Source organism: Rattus norvegicus, chromosome 6 (assembly GCF_036323735.1).
Source record: "Rattus norvegicus strain BN/NHsdMcwi chromosome 6, GRCr8, whole genome shotgun sequence".
Classification (NCBI taxonomy): domain Eukaryota; kingdom Metazoa; phylum Chordata; class Mammalia; order Rodentia; family Muridae; genus Rattus; species Rattus norvegicus.
In genome coordinates, this window is record NC_086024.1 from 57,560,089 (window position 1) to 57,575,156 (window position 15,068).

At 34.5% G+C, this 15,068-nt stretch overlaps 1 protein-coding gene across 9 annotated transcripts in view; it reads left to right on the top strand.

Moving 5' to 3' along the window:
* The window catches only part of Snx13 (sorting nexin 13), a 111,486-nt gene that overhangs the window by 81,950 nt on the left and 14,468 nt on the right, over positions 1-15,068 (top strand). For 6 of the 9 annotated variants that reach the window (XM_006240022.5, NM_001399694.1, XM_039112496.2 and 3 more), the window contains 5 exons: positions 257-326; positions 5,271-5,443; positions 8,914-9,021; positions 10,408-10,518; positions 14,312-14,473. In XM_006240022.5, the coding sequence (XP_006240084.1) occupies positions 257-326; positions 5,271-5,443; positions 8,914-9,021; positions 10,408-10,518; positions 14,312-14,473 (624 nt within the window). The remainder of the gene's footprint in view (positions 1-256; positions 327-5,270; positions 5,444-8,913; positions 9,022-10,407; positions 10,519-14,311; positions 14,474-15,068) is intronic. The other 3 variants (NM_001399693.1, XM_063262095.1, XM_063262093.1) reach the window with 1 other exon arrangement.

Sequence of the window (15,068 nt, forward strand, 5' to 3'; positions counted from 1 at the left end):
ATCATTGTATTAGGTGTCTGGGACTAGATCATGAGGTATATGCATCTAACGTAGATAATATCTATGTCCTAAGGTTCCCAAGTGGTAGGAGCACAGGAATATAGCTCCCTCAGTGTAGTGAGAGCATGGAGTAAGGGGGGGGGGGGTGTTGGAGCACATGCCATAAAAGGTATGTAGGAGGTGTGAATGGCGGACATGTACTTTACAGTTCTTAATACTGGTCCTGTAATATTTTGTCCCTAATTTTTCCTTACAGTCTTTAGATGACCTTTCAAGTGTGACGTCTGATGATTCTGTACAACTTCATGCCTACATTTCAGACACTGGTAAGAGACTTGTAGAAAACATTACTATTTAATATGAATTGTTTTAATATCCTTGTTATTTTTATATTAATTATTACATTCAGTTTGTTTTATGATTATATTTTCTAATTTTTTCCTTGAAGCACATTCTTTATTAAGTCCTGTAATATTTGGTTGCTTGTGTACATTTTTCTTTTCTGTGGTTGCCCCTATTAACATTTGAAAGTGCTTACTTTTCTAAGCATTTTTATCATTTCCAGTAAATTCTTTAAGCCATTCTTTTCCTCTTTGTGCTTGAATGTTGTTGATAGTCAATTTCCTAATTCCCATTTCTTTTTTCACGAAGATCTCTGATCTGTGTTTGCTTTCATGTACTCAAGAGTTGTTATAAATACCAAGGGCAGGCGGAATTGAACACATTCTCACAGAATCTCACTTATATTCTAATAGGTTGAGTAACCTAGTACTTTGCACTAGGCAGAGATAGGTAGGTGGATGGATGGATGGATACATAGATAGATAGATAGATAGATAGATAGATAGATAGATAGATAGATAGATAGATAGATAGATAATTAAAAATAAATACGTAAAATAATATCCTTATCATTAACTGTCAACTTAATACTGTTAATGCATATTAGAAATTACAGTTTTCTTCCCTGGCCTCTCCCTGTTCCTGGAGTGTAGAAGTGTTTTTGCCGTACCTTACATGCTAAATTATACAGCTGTGTGCATCAATTAGATTTCATTTAGTTTTCATTTTACACATTAAAAAGATTTTGTTATGTAAATCTAGTTTTTAAAATAGTCTGAATTTTTAAAAGTGGCTTTGAATTTATGTGATTCTCAATGGCGTTAGAGATGCATTTTATACTCTTTTGTTGCTGGACTAAGTTATACTAAGTTATCTGTCACCCGTTTCTTCACCTTTTAAATGTAGTGGATATTCCTATTACTCTTCTTTTAGAAATCACTCAAGAACACAGTGTCAGTTCAAGTAGAGGTCTTTTTATTTTTCCCTTCAAGTTTTTGGCATAACTGTTTACTTTTTCCTTTCATAAATTTTTAAAGATTTGAAAAAGTCTCCATATTCTTTGGTGACTTTTCTTCTAATTTTAAATGTCTATTCATAGAGTAGGTTTTTATTTCTTAGGAATATTAAATTTTATATCTAGGAGAAGACATTTATGTCCATGTCTCTGGTGTTAATATTTCTATTTTTAGGCTGTTATGATTTTCTAGTTGTTTTATTTATTTGTTTATTTTTCAACAACATACTGTCCTTTAAAGGCATGAAAGCAGAAGGCTTTTTTAATAAATTGCTGTTTCTTTCATTCAAACATAGAGAAATTCTGGGAAGCAGCATCATACAGTAGGTTTAGGAACACACTCGCCTGGGCTCAGACTACGCACTCTGTAGCTTCAGTTAGATGAACTCCTTCCTGTGAGGGCTCTATTGGAATTTCTCCCTTTGTCAAGAGGAACCTGGGTAAAAATGCCTATCCTGTGAGATAGCTGTTGGTCTATCTAATTACACTGGCAGGTACTTATGTATGACAGGCATCATGTATGGGTGCTTACTGAAAATATTTTCCAACTGGTCACTGATTCATGATCTCATGTCCTTAACATTTCTGTTATCGAAGATAAAAACTGGAATCCAGTGCACTGCTGAGCCCATGACCTCTAGAGTCTTCTTTCATCAAAATTCCGTTTTTAAAAATATTTGACAAGCTACATGTGATTAGCATGATGAAGTTGATTTAAATTTGGCAAATTAATTCTTTACATGGTCATGTGTATATGGCTTCTGGGGGTGGCAGTGGCCTTTTTAAAACAAAATACTCCAGTTCTGTCTCCATCTTCTTAAACTTTATAGCACACGGTAGCTTCTTGTCTTCCTTTAAAGTCAAGTTGTGTGTTATGTGCATTTGAAAACATGAGCTTCATTTTTCCCCTGTTGTACATGTACCTGGGTAGGCTCCTCTCCCTAACAATCTGTAGCCAGTCTGGATGATTCTTTTTAAAAGTACTTTAATACATAGTCTGTCTCTTTTCTATTCTTTGATATTCTCCTCGTCTTATCAATTTGTAATTAGTTATGGTGAGCTACCTAATTGGCTTCTATATTACCTTTTCCAAACATGTCTTGATCAAAATTGATAAAACCATTTCTTTATTGATGTGTCAACAGTGTTTAGAAAAGCCAAATTTTTAACTTGATGAAAAATGTGTCTATGATCCTTTTATCTGCTTGAGTGTATGAAAAAGTTGACAGTAAAATGTTAGCAGTGAATACACCTAAAATGTGTGGGTAGAATGTGATGACCAAAGTATTTTTATTATTAATATTATCATCAGTATAATTATCATTGGCCAAAAATATCGGTAATATATATAAGAGGAAGGAAAGCAAATTTTAAGTAGGAAGTGCAAATTTTAGAAAAGTTACTGTGAATGGTTAGAATTAGTTCATGTGTATTTGCTAATATAGATATCTACTTTTTTTGTTATTGAAATAATTTACTAAAAAGGTACATAGAAACTACTGGATGGTTGCAAAACAGAAAAACATTTAGTCAGCTCTAAAACCTCTCTTTTTAATTCTTCACAATTACAGATCATTGTATCATATCATTACATCATTTTTAGACTTTTGGCTAATAGTCTAAACTACCACAATGCCTCCCACACATGGCAATGCTATAAAATAGTTGAGGAAGTGTCCAGGCACCATAGGGCATGAGGAGAAACGAGTTCTGGGAGGTGAAGAAGCAGTGAAGCCTGGAGGCACGAGAAACAGGAAGACCACTGCCTTGGTTTGATGGCGATTTTATGCCTTTGGGTTGAGAAACAGCAGAACTGTGTTCTTTATTTACAACTTAGCATCATAAAGGACAGCTAAACATGAAGCAAGAACTAGGAAACTTCTTTAGATTCAGGTGTAAAGTTGAGGACTGTGAGGACCATGGTAGGGAAGTGTATCCGAAATCCACAGAAAGGCAAAGCCTCAGTTTATGTCTAACCTGAGTGTAACTGTGGTTTACTGTCTCTAGTGATCATATACCCCATGGTCTCAATTCCAGACAGGTAATACAGTATCTCTTCAGAAGTCATGGGCTATGAATTTGCAAACCTTCAGATAGCAAAAATGCTATTTTTTAAATATAAAGTTATAGAATATTTATATATGCCCTATGCATATCCCCCCATATACTTTGAATCAGCTCTAGAATGATTATATAACCCCGTGCAGTGAAACGCTGTGTAAACAGTTGATGACTAGAGAATAAGAGAAAGAACAAAAGTCTGAACATATTAATACAAGCACATCTAAACGATGCTTGATGCTCAGTTGCTGATTGTAGGAGGGCTGACTGTGAAGACTGCATACACAACGGTAACAGCAGTCCTAGTGTGTCCCTTCATAAGTACAGAACACTCATATATATGGCTAAGGTGGAAAGTGAATTTTAGAGAGCAACTCCAGGAGCAAGTAAGAGTCACAGTAAGGAAAAGTTGTATTTTTGAGAAGTCAGAAATGACAATCTTAATGGTAATTAGATATGTTGAAAATTATTCAGAAGAATAAATTTTAAGACAAACACAAAACAACCAATAAAAAATGTAAAATAAAAAATACAATGATTGAAATTTAGATAAGCACTTGATTTAAGACCTTGAGCAGGGTAAACGCCATGCTATCTGCCACACATGGCATTAGATAAAATGACTGAAGGACGGAGTATGTAGGTGCCATAGACTTTGAGGAAACATGATGACTCAGTTGGTAAAGTATCACAGTTAGATTCTCAGCATCCATGTATAATGTCAGCACTGCAGCCTACCCCTGTGAACCTAGTGCTGGGCAGGTAGAGACAGGAGTGTCCCAAGCCTCACTGGTTAACTGGTCTGGTCAGTTCTGTGGACAACTCCAAGTTCTATGAGAGACTGAAAAAGATACCTGACATTGATATACTGTGTTATTCTAATGCATATGCACACATGCCCACATGCTTGCACATCTACATGTATACACACACTTGATAGATATGAAAAGGAAGCAACAAGGTTTGGGAGACCTAGAATAGTGCTTCTCAGTTTGTAGGTCACAGTGCCCACAGGAATCAGATATTCTGCATATCTTACATTATGACTCATAACAGTGCCAGAACTACAAGTATGAAGTAGCAATGAAATAATTGTTTGGTTGATGGTAACACAACTGAGAACTGTACATTAAAGGGTCACAGCTTTGAATGTTGAGAACCACTACCCTAGAATGAAATGGAAAACAAGCTCAGAAAGACACGAACATAATTCAGAGTTCTTCTCTTTATCTAAGAGTAGCAAAATCAGAAACAGAGCAGATTTCACTTTTAAAGGCTCCCTGACTCGTATGGTATGTGGGAAAGTTTTGCGGGGTTTTGTTTTTTCTCCTGCTGTTGCTAAGTCCCAGTATAAAGTCCATTTGAGAAATGCTCAATGTCATCTGAGAACAGAATTACCAGGAGATAAGCTTTACCCTGTGGCTGTTTTATTGTTGTTTAGTTGAACAGGTTTTAGTTAAATATGAAGGGAAGGTAAAAGCTTATTGTTTGGTTTCTGGGTTCCTGGTGTATGGATTTAGGAGACTGTACTGTTTCATTCTGAGTAGTACTGTGGTAGCATCCTTAATAATGAATAAAAGCTCTTGGGAAGAAAATTCAGTGCAGACACCACAATTTATGATGGATTGTGCCATCATAAAGTTGAGGATGTTTTATGTTGTAGTCATCATTTATAATACCATAAGCATGTGTGCGCAGAGGATAGGAATCTTTTATCCTTTGCTGCCATTCTTTTGTCTCAGTCTGTCATTTCAAATTCTTCATTTCATGTTGTCTTTTTTGTTTGTTTTTGTTCTTCATCTCCCTCCTTTGGTGTCTTGTCCCTCCTCTTCATTTTGTTTGAAATGACTAGTATATGCTGACTATGACCCATATGCTGTGGCAGGCGTTTGTAATGATCATGGCAAGACATATGCACTGTATGCCATCACTGTGCACCGGCGCAGCCTCAACACTGAGGAGATGTGGAAAACCTATCGGCGCTATAGTGACTTCCATGACTTCCACATGAGAATCACTGAGCAGGTAATGAGGTTTGGAAAGCTTGTGTCAAGCTGATGGGCTTTACACTGTTTCTTGGTTCAGCTTTGATATTACATTTCTGTAAGGATGTTCATATTATATAAATGTATTGATATTTTATATACTTGGCATAATTGGGGGGCATAGTTTTGAGCAGCGAGCTACTAAATGAGATGTTAAGGCAATCTAGTTCATTGCGGAGTAACAACAAAGCACCAATGGTATTTCAAATGGGATAGTTAAATGTATGTATATTTCTGTCCTGTGAGAAAAAGGCAAGTGGGTGAGGGGAGGGAGGGAGAGCCTGTGTTTTGAGAGGAGTTGCTTTGGAACAGGGAAGAAGACTGCTGTGTCTCATGTGACCACAAAGGTGGGTTTCAGAGGCTTAAGTCAAAGCTACCGTTATTTTGAATGGTACTTCATCCAAAAATGTTGCTAAGCTTGAATCCTTTGCTTAAGTCATTTTGAACCACAGTCTAAAATGAACCTGACATTAATGAAATACTGTTTTAAATTCTTACTAAATTTAATCTTGTTTTGTAGAATTAAGTATAAAGATTTTTAAAGTTAAATGAAAAGAAATTGTTTCTTCCTATTTTGATAAAGACTTTTTTCCTCCTTGACTTAGAAGAAAGCAATACCAGATGAAATAGAAAAGATAATCTGTGGGGCTTATTGTTACTCTGGAGAGTCTTTGATTGAGTCAAAGTTTAATGGTATAAGTACTATCAAGTCAATAAAAAAGATAACACAGATTTCAAATGACATATACTGTAGAGTCAGAAAATATCCTTTTCACTTAATATATTCAGAAAACTATGGTTGGTATCATGATAATCTTCTCATTAAAATATTCTACATCCAGAGTAAGACATGCTGATAGCCTTAAAATGACTAAAAAGGAGAGGTGTTGATGCACTCCTCTGCCTTGGTAACAGCATTAATGATACCTTTAGCCTTTGGATATGTCTTTTCATGTATTCATTCTGGTGCTAGTAGTTCTTCATGTTTAGCTTGGTTTATCTGTAGATACAAAGTTTCCTGCTCCACTGGAGGAAGAGTGCTCACTTATATCTATTAGATCATTGTCTAAAAGCATGAAGCCCCTATCGCTTCTCTTCATGCTCTGACCCAGTCACAGGTTCTTAAAAATTATATACAGCTAAGAATTGTTTTACTTAGTACAAAGTAATGGGAATTTGAATTTGTAGGACATTTTCTCTGTACAAATACTTGTAAATTTTTCTCTTAACACAACTGTTAAGTCTAAGTAATATTTAAAGGTGAAATTATTTTAAAATTGGCTTCATTTTGTTTAATTTAGCGAGCAGTGTTTTTTATCAATCTAAATAAATGAGTATAAAATCCCTTATTTTCTTTAAAGACCTTGTATTTATATTTATAAAGGTCTTATATTTATAGACAAAGTTGATAAACTAAAAGTTAAGAATTGAATGTCACATGCGTTTTTAAATAATTGAATTGCTCATTTATTTATTCGAGAAATTTTTATTAAGATTTTCCTGTGTGTCTGACTCTTCTCAGTTCTAGGAAAATAACAGTGTACCAGACAGTCAGATTCTATATACATTTGTATAGATACTGCACATTTCTGTTTCCCCTTGTAAAGTCTGTATAAGTACACAAACATACTGATGCCAATGATGATATTAAATATTCATTATTCAAATGAGTAAATTTATGCGTTTGAGTATTAACACATTTTGAATTTTTCTTTTTTTTCCATAAGCCCCCATCCCCTATTTGAATTTTTCTTAACATAATTTTAAACCTACTTCAAACTTTTAGTGGTGTATTACAAATCTAAACTTGATGAAATTCTAAAAGCTGAAAGTCTTAAGATCAGGTAAAAGGTTTGGCTTCTCCTAAGGCTTCTCAGTTGTTTCAGACAAGAACCTGGCCTCTTCCCTGTATCTGTGCATTCACGGTGTGTGCTATGAGTATAGCACAGAGGCAGGCTGACCCTGTCTTAGAATATGTAGTTATAGTGTAAGGCCTTCCACATGTGAATTTGGTGAAATGCAGTTCAGACTCTGTTCTTTAGTAAGAAAGGATATACTATCCACTCTGAAAAAAAAAATGAATGGGTAATTTAGAGTCATATGTATAAGTAATATTTTAGGAAATTGTGTATCTTTGGAAACAACATACATGTTGACTTCCACAAAGTGAAATTTTTTAAAGGCTTGCATAGATGCAATGAATACTGTTTCTTCTGGCTTCATTTATATAGTCAAATTTGTGAGTTGTCACTACTATTCTATACTTTCAATGTATTGCCCCTATCTGTTTTTTCTTTTTGATAATGATTGAAGCAAAATAATTACTTTACGTGTATACTGTGCAATGAACTTGTTCATGTTTTCATTCTGAACAACCATTATATTTTTCTCTGATTTTAACTGTCAGAATCTTCCTGTTTGGGATGGAGATGATTCTGAAGCTCATATATTCCCTCCCTCTCCTTCTCCCTCCCTCCCTCCATCCCTCCCTCCCTCCCTTCCTCCCTCCCTCCCTCCCTCCCTTTTTCCCACCTTCCTCCTCCTCTTCCTCTTCCTCTTAATGTCTGCAGCAGGAATTGGTCTTCTTCATAAAGATAATATATTTTAAACAACAAAAAATTTTGCTTGCCTCAGTGTGTGTAATATGCAAAGAGGGAAGAGACTGCCTAAAGTTTTAGGTACTGGCTGTTGGCCAGGCCTCGTCCTAGATCATTCTAGCAATAGGTGTAGTAACACCTCGTTCTTGAGAAGATATAGTAGATTACTGTCCTGGTTGCACCTAATGTTAAGTCTGAAAAGCCTAGACTGCTATATTGCTCTGTATTTTTTACATTACAGAGAAAACAATAAGAGTGACTCTTGGGTCTTTTTCATAGTGTAATTTATGAGCTTATTTTTCATATGATGATGAGAAAAAGTTTATTAATATTTATTATAAGTATATGCAGCGTTATAATACAGTTCCTGCCTGTAATTAGTAATTTGTCTTCTCTGCTTTTTAAAGATCATATTATAGTGATTATTTTATAGTCACTAATATTGAAATAGTCCCTTAGATTTTAACAAGTCATAATATCATAACTTTGAATCAAATTTAAATTTATTAATACTCTATTTGTGAGATAAATGGTTGCTAAGAAAAATATAACTGCTTTACTATGGAATTTTGACTAATCTGAAAATTAGACCCCAAAATGAAAAGCAGTATGTCTGAATGCTTGTTTCATCAGGTTTTCACTGGCATTATTCCCCATTGCCAGTTCTTTATGATTAAGAAGGGTAACTGTATTTTTGGTGTTGTGGACAATATATGTGATGTTTTATTTAATGTAAGGAAATATAGCCCTGAATTATTAATATTATTATTAAGATATTTGACATGTAGGGAAATTGTTATGTGGAAATTATTTCTCTTGAAAAGAGAAGTATTAAATGTATTTTGTCTTCTAGTTTGAAAATCTGTCAAGTATATTGAAGCTTCCTGGTAAAAAGACTTTCAACAATATGGATAGAGATTTTTTAGAGAAGAGGAAAAAGGATTTAAATGCTTATTTGCAGGTAAGGCCATTTTACTATTTCCTTCAGATTTCATTTGTTACAGCACATAAGTAGATCGATTTTGTTACTGAGTTATGTTTGGTGCAGCATATACATGGCATGCCTGTGCCCCAATATTCAGCCTTATTAGCAGTAAGAACAACACAACCAAATATTGTGGCTGGCTGTAATTGTGAACGAATAGCCAATTTTAATAGTGTATCAAATGTGACATGTAGTCTTTTAGATAGTTTATTGTTTCTGTATTCAGTGTTAAATTTAGACATTTTCTTTTAAGCACTCAAGACTTTTGCTTACTTGTGTTTAGATGAGTATATGTAACATGGTTTTCAGGTTATTACAACTAGGTATATAGTAAGGTGTACCCAACAGTTAAATGCTTATAACTTAATACATATGTGCTTTTTGGGTTACCTCAAAACCTGGTACTGGTACCTTTTTGTTGTTCCCAGAATAGTTCAAGAGAAATAGAGCTGAAGATGTTTTCTGGGTCCATCATTTTGGTCATAAAATTTTCTCACATGACATACCATATTTTACAAGTTACATATTGTGTAGACTGGTGAGTGCCTAGAGATTGATTTTACATCTGAATATCCAAACCCAGGTAGAGTAATGAACCTTTTCAGGTCATCTAGTTAGTGGTTTATAATGATTTGTATATCTAAGGAAGGTGTCATCCCATCGGACAGTAAACATTCCATTATTTAGCTTCCTGTGTTCTACAGCTAGAAACCACCTGTTTGGGAACATGGATTTATATCTGTGGCTTATAGATGGGTTTTTGTTTGTTTTGTTTTGCTTTGTTTTTCACAAGTAACAGATTTGTATAGTTCCAGTAGTGGTAATTGCTATTGTGTATTGAAAGGCCAGGAGGCAAAGGAAGAAAGCTGGCTGTCACTTCCTACTTTCCCAACTGGGAACTGAAGTGCATAAATGTTGCATTTATAAAACTTGCTAAACACTTTAGTTCAAAAATACTGAGTTTTAGTTGTATTAAGATCCCTAATGTTCATGTTTTTACAATTGATAAAATGACATTCCCAATTGTGGTAGTATATTTTGTTCTTAAAGGGGACTGGCTCTATTGCACTTTTAGCTCCTGCACTAAGTGTGTCACCACTTTTGGCTTAGAAGCCACTAAACTAAATTATTAAGTTCATTTGCATTTGTGAAGGCAATATGTTTTGGACTTTTTTTTATAGCACTTGAAAGTTTCTATATGTATGTCATAAAATTCTATTTTTATTACTCTTAAACTTTAGCAGTATTATATCAACAGCACAGTCTTCTAGTATGGATAAGCTGTAGAGCCAGACAGTTTATAAAATAGAATTGTAATCAGTGCTATCTTACCCTCTTATGATTTCTTCTTTTCCCTGTTAGTTACTTTTGACCCCTGAAATGTTGAAGGCGTCCCCTGCGCTGGCTCACTGTGTCTATGATTTCCTTGAGAACAAAGCCTACAGTAAAGGGAAGGGCGATTTTGCTCGAAAGGTAAGCATTCTATTGAATTTCCTTTTAAGATCTTTCTTGCTTCTTTTTTAATAGAGGAAGATATAGATTTACATATATTTTAAAATGATATGTTAAGTATGTCTTGGCTTAGTCAATATGCTATTGCCTGGAATATCTGTTAGTACCAAAGATGCAAAAGATAGACCACTGACCCAAATCATCATGGCCACATTAATTCATGCAAACAATTAATTGAAGCACACTCTTAAACATTTATGTGCATGGGCTGCTTCTCCCTACAAGTGGGGCTCAGGAGGTCGACATTAGATGTGACGAAGATGAGGTTTTCACTGCTGAGAGGGAGGAGGCTTCCAAACAGAGAATATGGCAGGCAAAGTAGGCAGGGCTACAGGAGCAGAAGAAGCATAACCAAGTTAACCATAAGGAAGACCTCCTGAAACAAAAGATATGACTGCAAGGTACGCATAAGACAGTCATAGCCACAGGGAGCTGTAACAGCAAGTAGTCATAAAAACCTTTTAAAACAAAGATACAGTTGTAAGATGGTTGTAACAAGTTTTTGAAACAGATATGGCTGTGGTTTCCTAGAAGAGCTATGTAAACCATTTATAGTTAAGGTTACAGGCAAGCTAATAGCCCAATCCTTGAGAAACAGATTTAATCACAAGGAAGAATGAACCTAGGTTTTCTTTAGTATAGGATGGCTCTCAAGCCAAAGATGGGGACAGGCTAATTTATCATATCTTATATATATATAAGTTTACATTATGATCTAGTGGAGCTTGAAAGAAAAAACAAACGAACAAACATCTAAAGTAGTTAGTCCATTATGAAAGTTTGCCTGAATTAGGTTACAAACTTTTCATTATTTCACTGAGAGGAAATGTGTTTCAGTTGAATTAAAGACAAGAAAAATGTTAAATAGGATGTGTCCTGAAAGTATTTTTACCTCCTAGGTGAAATGTTTGTTATCAAAACTGTTTCAGTTAATTTAAAATATGGTACCAGGCCTGCACATGGAGTTAAGTGTTGTGGTATCAACAAAAGCCTTATAAACAGTCCTCAAAGTCCTGCTTCCTTCTTTGCTAGGGGCCATCAGTGAATTTTTCATTTTATAACTTTAGTTTTCTCAAGAAACCAAGGTTTTTCTCTTTTAAGCCACTGCATAAATCAAGTAAGATTTATTTTGTGTTTAACTATATCCCACATATAACTAATAAATGTTTGCTGGTAATAAATAATATGAGCAAAGCAAAATTTAGGATGGTATGCAGTAACCCTTTCCAGTATTTTAGAACTTTAGATGATTTTAAAATAACAACTGAAAAGCTTCAACCACACTTCTTCCCATCTCGCCATTAAAAACCAAAACCAAAACCAAAAGCAAAACATGAGGTTGGGGAGTTGATACAAAATAATCAATAATACTTAGGATTTATAAATTGGAGTTCATATTAAATTTCAACATCTTAATGGATGCTAACATTCCTAAGTTAAATGTTTTAAAAATAAATTCTCATAAATAGACTTTAAAATAGTAAAGTGTGTGTGTATCTATATGTATATATGTATGTGTATATAGGTACACATATATGCATGTGCATATTTTCACGCTTTATTTCCTGAGTATCTGTATTCAGGATGCAGTCTTACATGTTAATAGAGACGTGTTTCAGTTTTCTGCCTTATTTTCTATTTTATGATTACATTAATTCTAACTATAGAATTGATAACAGTCATTTGAGATAAACTAAGTTTTATATTAAATATGCACCATCATTTTAAATAATCTGCAGGAGTATATGCAGGTTAGTTGCATATTACATTTTAAATTACTAATAAAGTCTAAAGACCCCTTTAAGTAAGTAGTCATTAGATTAAATAATCTGCAACATTTTATGAGAGGCTTTTCACAGCTTGACAAATGCCTTAGAAACCATTGATTTTTGTCAGTTTCTTTTTTAAAAAATCTGTAGAAAAATTAATTCATAGAATAAGTAAGAAGAATACTTTCTCTGGTTGAAGTAACTTTTTATTTAAGGATATGTTGTATGAAATCATTATGCGAATCACTATGTGAAACCATAGTTAGAAGTGTTAAGTTAAAATTCGATTTGAATGTTATGTTACTAGAACAGAACTGAGTAGAGCTGGTAACTTATATAGACAGCACCTGTATAAATTATGCTGAGGGTGTGCTTGTGCTGGCCCTCTGTGATTTACTCTTGTGTCTCATAGTTTTAAGGTTTATTTTTTTTTCCTGTTTTTTTTTTCAGAATCCTTTCTAGATCTATTTTAAACAAACCCTGTATTTGTAGAATTAATGTAGAATGGACTCTCATGCTTGCGAAGTTCTTTTTAGTGAATATTATATTTAAGGGTTGCAATTTTCTCTATATTTGCATGTTTTAAATGTAATAGATGCTTCATAGATATTCTCTTAAGGACTCTCTTAGAATTCTGTATGCTGGGCTGGGCATGGTGGTGCAGGCCCTTAATCCCAGCATTTAGGAGGCAGAGACAGGGAGATCTCTGAATTCCAGGCTCAGCATGGTCTACAGAGACAGTTCCAGGACTTCCCGGAACCTACACAAAGAAACTTATTCTTGAAAAACAAAACAGGCAAACAAATGAATTCTATTTGTGTGTTCTTTACTAAGATTGACTATTTCCATAAAGCATATCTGCTTTATTTGTTGGCTGTCTCAGTTACTTTTCTATTGTGGTAAAACACCATGATCAAGACAATTTTTATTTGAAAGAGTTTATTTGTGCCACATGGTTTCAGAGGGCTAGAGTCCATGGCATCAGGAGCTGAGAGCGTATATCTTGATCTGCAAGATCAGATAGCACACTGAATGGTGTATCTCTTTTTAAACCTCAAAACATGTCCCTATGCTTGTGGCGTTCTCTTTATAATGAATATTATACTATATGAGAATTGCTAATATCCTATCCTTCAGTCCATAATTCTTAATCCTTCTCAAGCAATTCAATCAACTGGGGACCAAGTATTCAACAATATGGCCCACTCTCATTCAGGCCACTCTATCACACTCTCTGACTTCCCATAGGCTTATGGCCATACAGAACACAAAATGCATTTAGTCTACTTAAAAGTCCCCAGAGCCTTCCTTGCACAGTCCAAGGTCTATTCTGAGTCTTCAGATAATCTCTTAATTGTAACCCTCTGTAAAAATCAAAAGCAAATAACATACTTCCAACATACAGTTTCACAGAATATGCATTATTATTATTCCAAAAGGGAGGATCATGGTAATAGTGAGAAAATACTGGACCAAAGCACATCCACAATCCCCCAGGGAAGCTGCCGTTTGTAGCTCTAGTTCCATGCCTGCTGTCAAAAGGCTTATGGCTCTACTCCTCAGCTTTGCTGGCTGGTGTGCAGCAAACTTGTCTCTCTTGTGTGGTCCCACTCTTTCTGTGGTTTTTGGTAGATATCTCATGCTCTGGCAAAGCATTACTTACCATTACTTTGGATTGTGGTGAAAGTATGGGATAGTTAATTCTGTTTGTATCACATTTTGTTTGGGAAGGTATTCAGAATTTAATAAGCAGTGAAGGCTTATATTCCTATCCTAATAGTATCTTCCTCAGTCAGATTTTAAAGTCATCTATGTGTGTATTAAGATGTGTTTTTAAGATATGTCAACAGTGTGTGTGTTTTGTTTTGAAGGCAATGGCATATTATTGACTGGAAGATCATTTACCTTCACGTGGTTGCAACTCTGTGTTTTCTTAGGCTCCTGAGTTTGGAACTGATCTGAGTATAATTTCTTTTTCATTTTAGATGGACACTTTTGTAAATCCCCTTCGTAACTCTATGAGGAATGTTTCAAATGCAGTCAAGTCCCTTCCTGACAGCTTGGCAGAAGGAGTGACAAAAATGTCGGACAACGTGGGCAGAATGTCGGAGAGATTAGGGCAAGACATAAAGCAGTCATTTTTTAAGGTAAAAAGACATTTCCAGTGATCTCTAAAGCAAACATTTTTTATGTCACTATGATATATTAGGCTTCTTCTCCAAAATTTTCAGACGTATATTCATAAAAAAGAAAAGTTAAAAGGAAAAATTTATTTAGATCCTGATACTGAAAATCCTTTCATTCATCAGTCTTTAGTAGAATTTTGCAAATTCATTTATAATACAAATTTAAAATTAGTTAAGTATCAATTTATTGCACTGGGCTGTTTTGATTCTTTAATGATATAGATTGCTTTGCAAATAAGTTATATTTGCAAATGAGTTGTACTTTTCATCCACTGAAATATAAAGTCTGATTTCTCCATTTTCACACAGTAGAGGGTCATGAAATCAAAGTAAGAAGTCCTTCACCTGGTCAGTGTCTCCACCTGTCCTTAATATACACACCTCTGGGTGGTATAGATGTTTCCAGGAAACATTTTTATTTGATGTCTAGATAATGGGATTAAACTAAGTACTTTTGTTGCATTTCCACCTTACACTTTTAAAATAATTTTGACAGTCTTTTTTTTCCTTTTTAAGGATGCCATCAAAGCTGTAAATAACAAACCATAAACCTAAA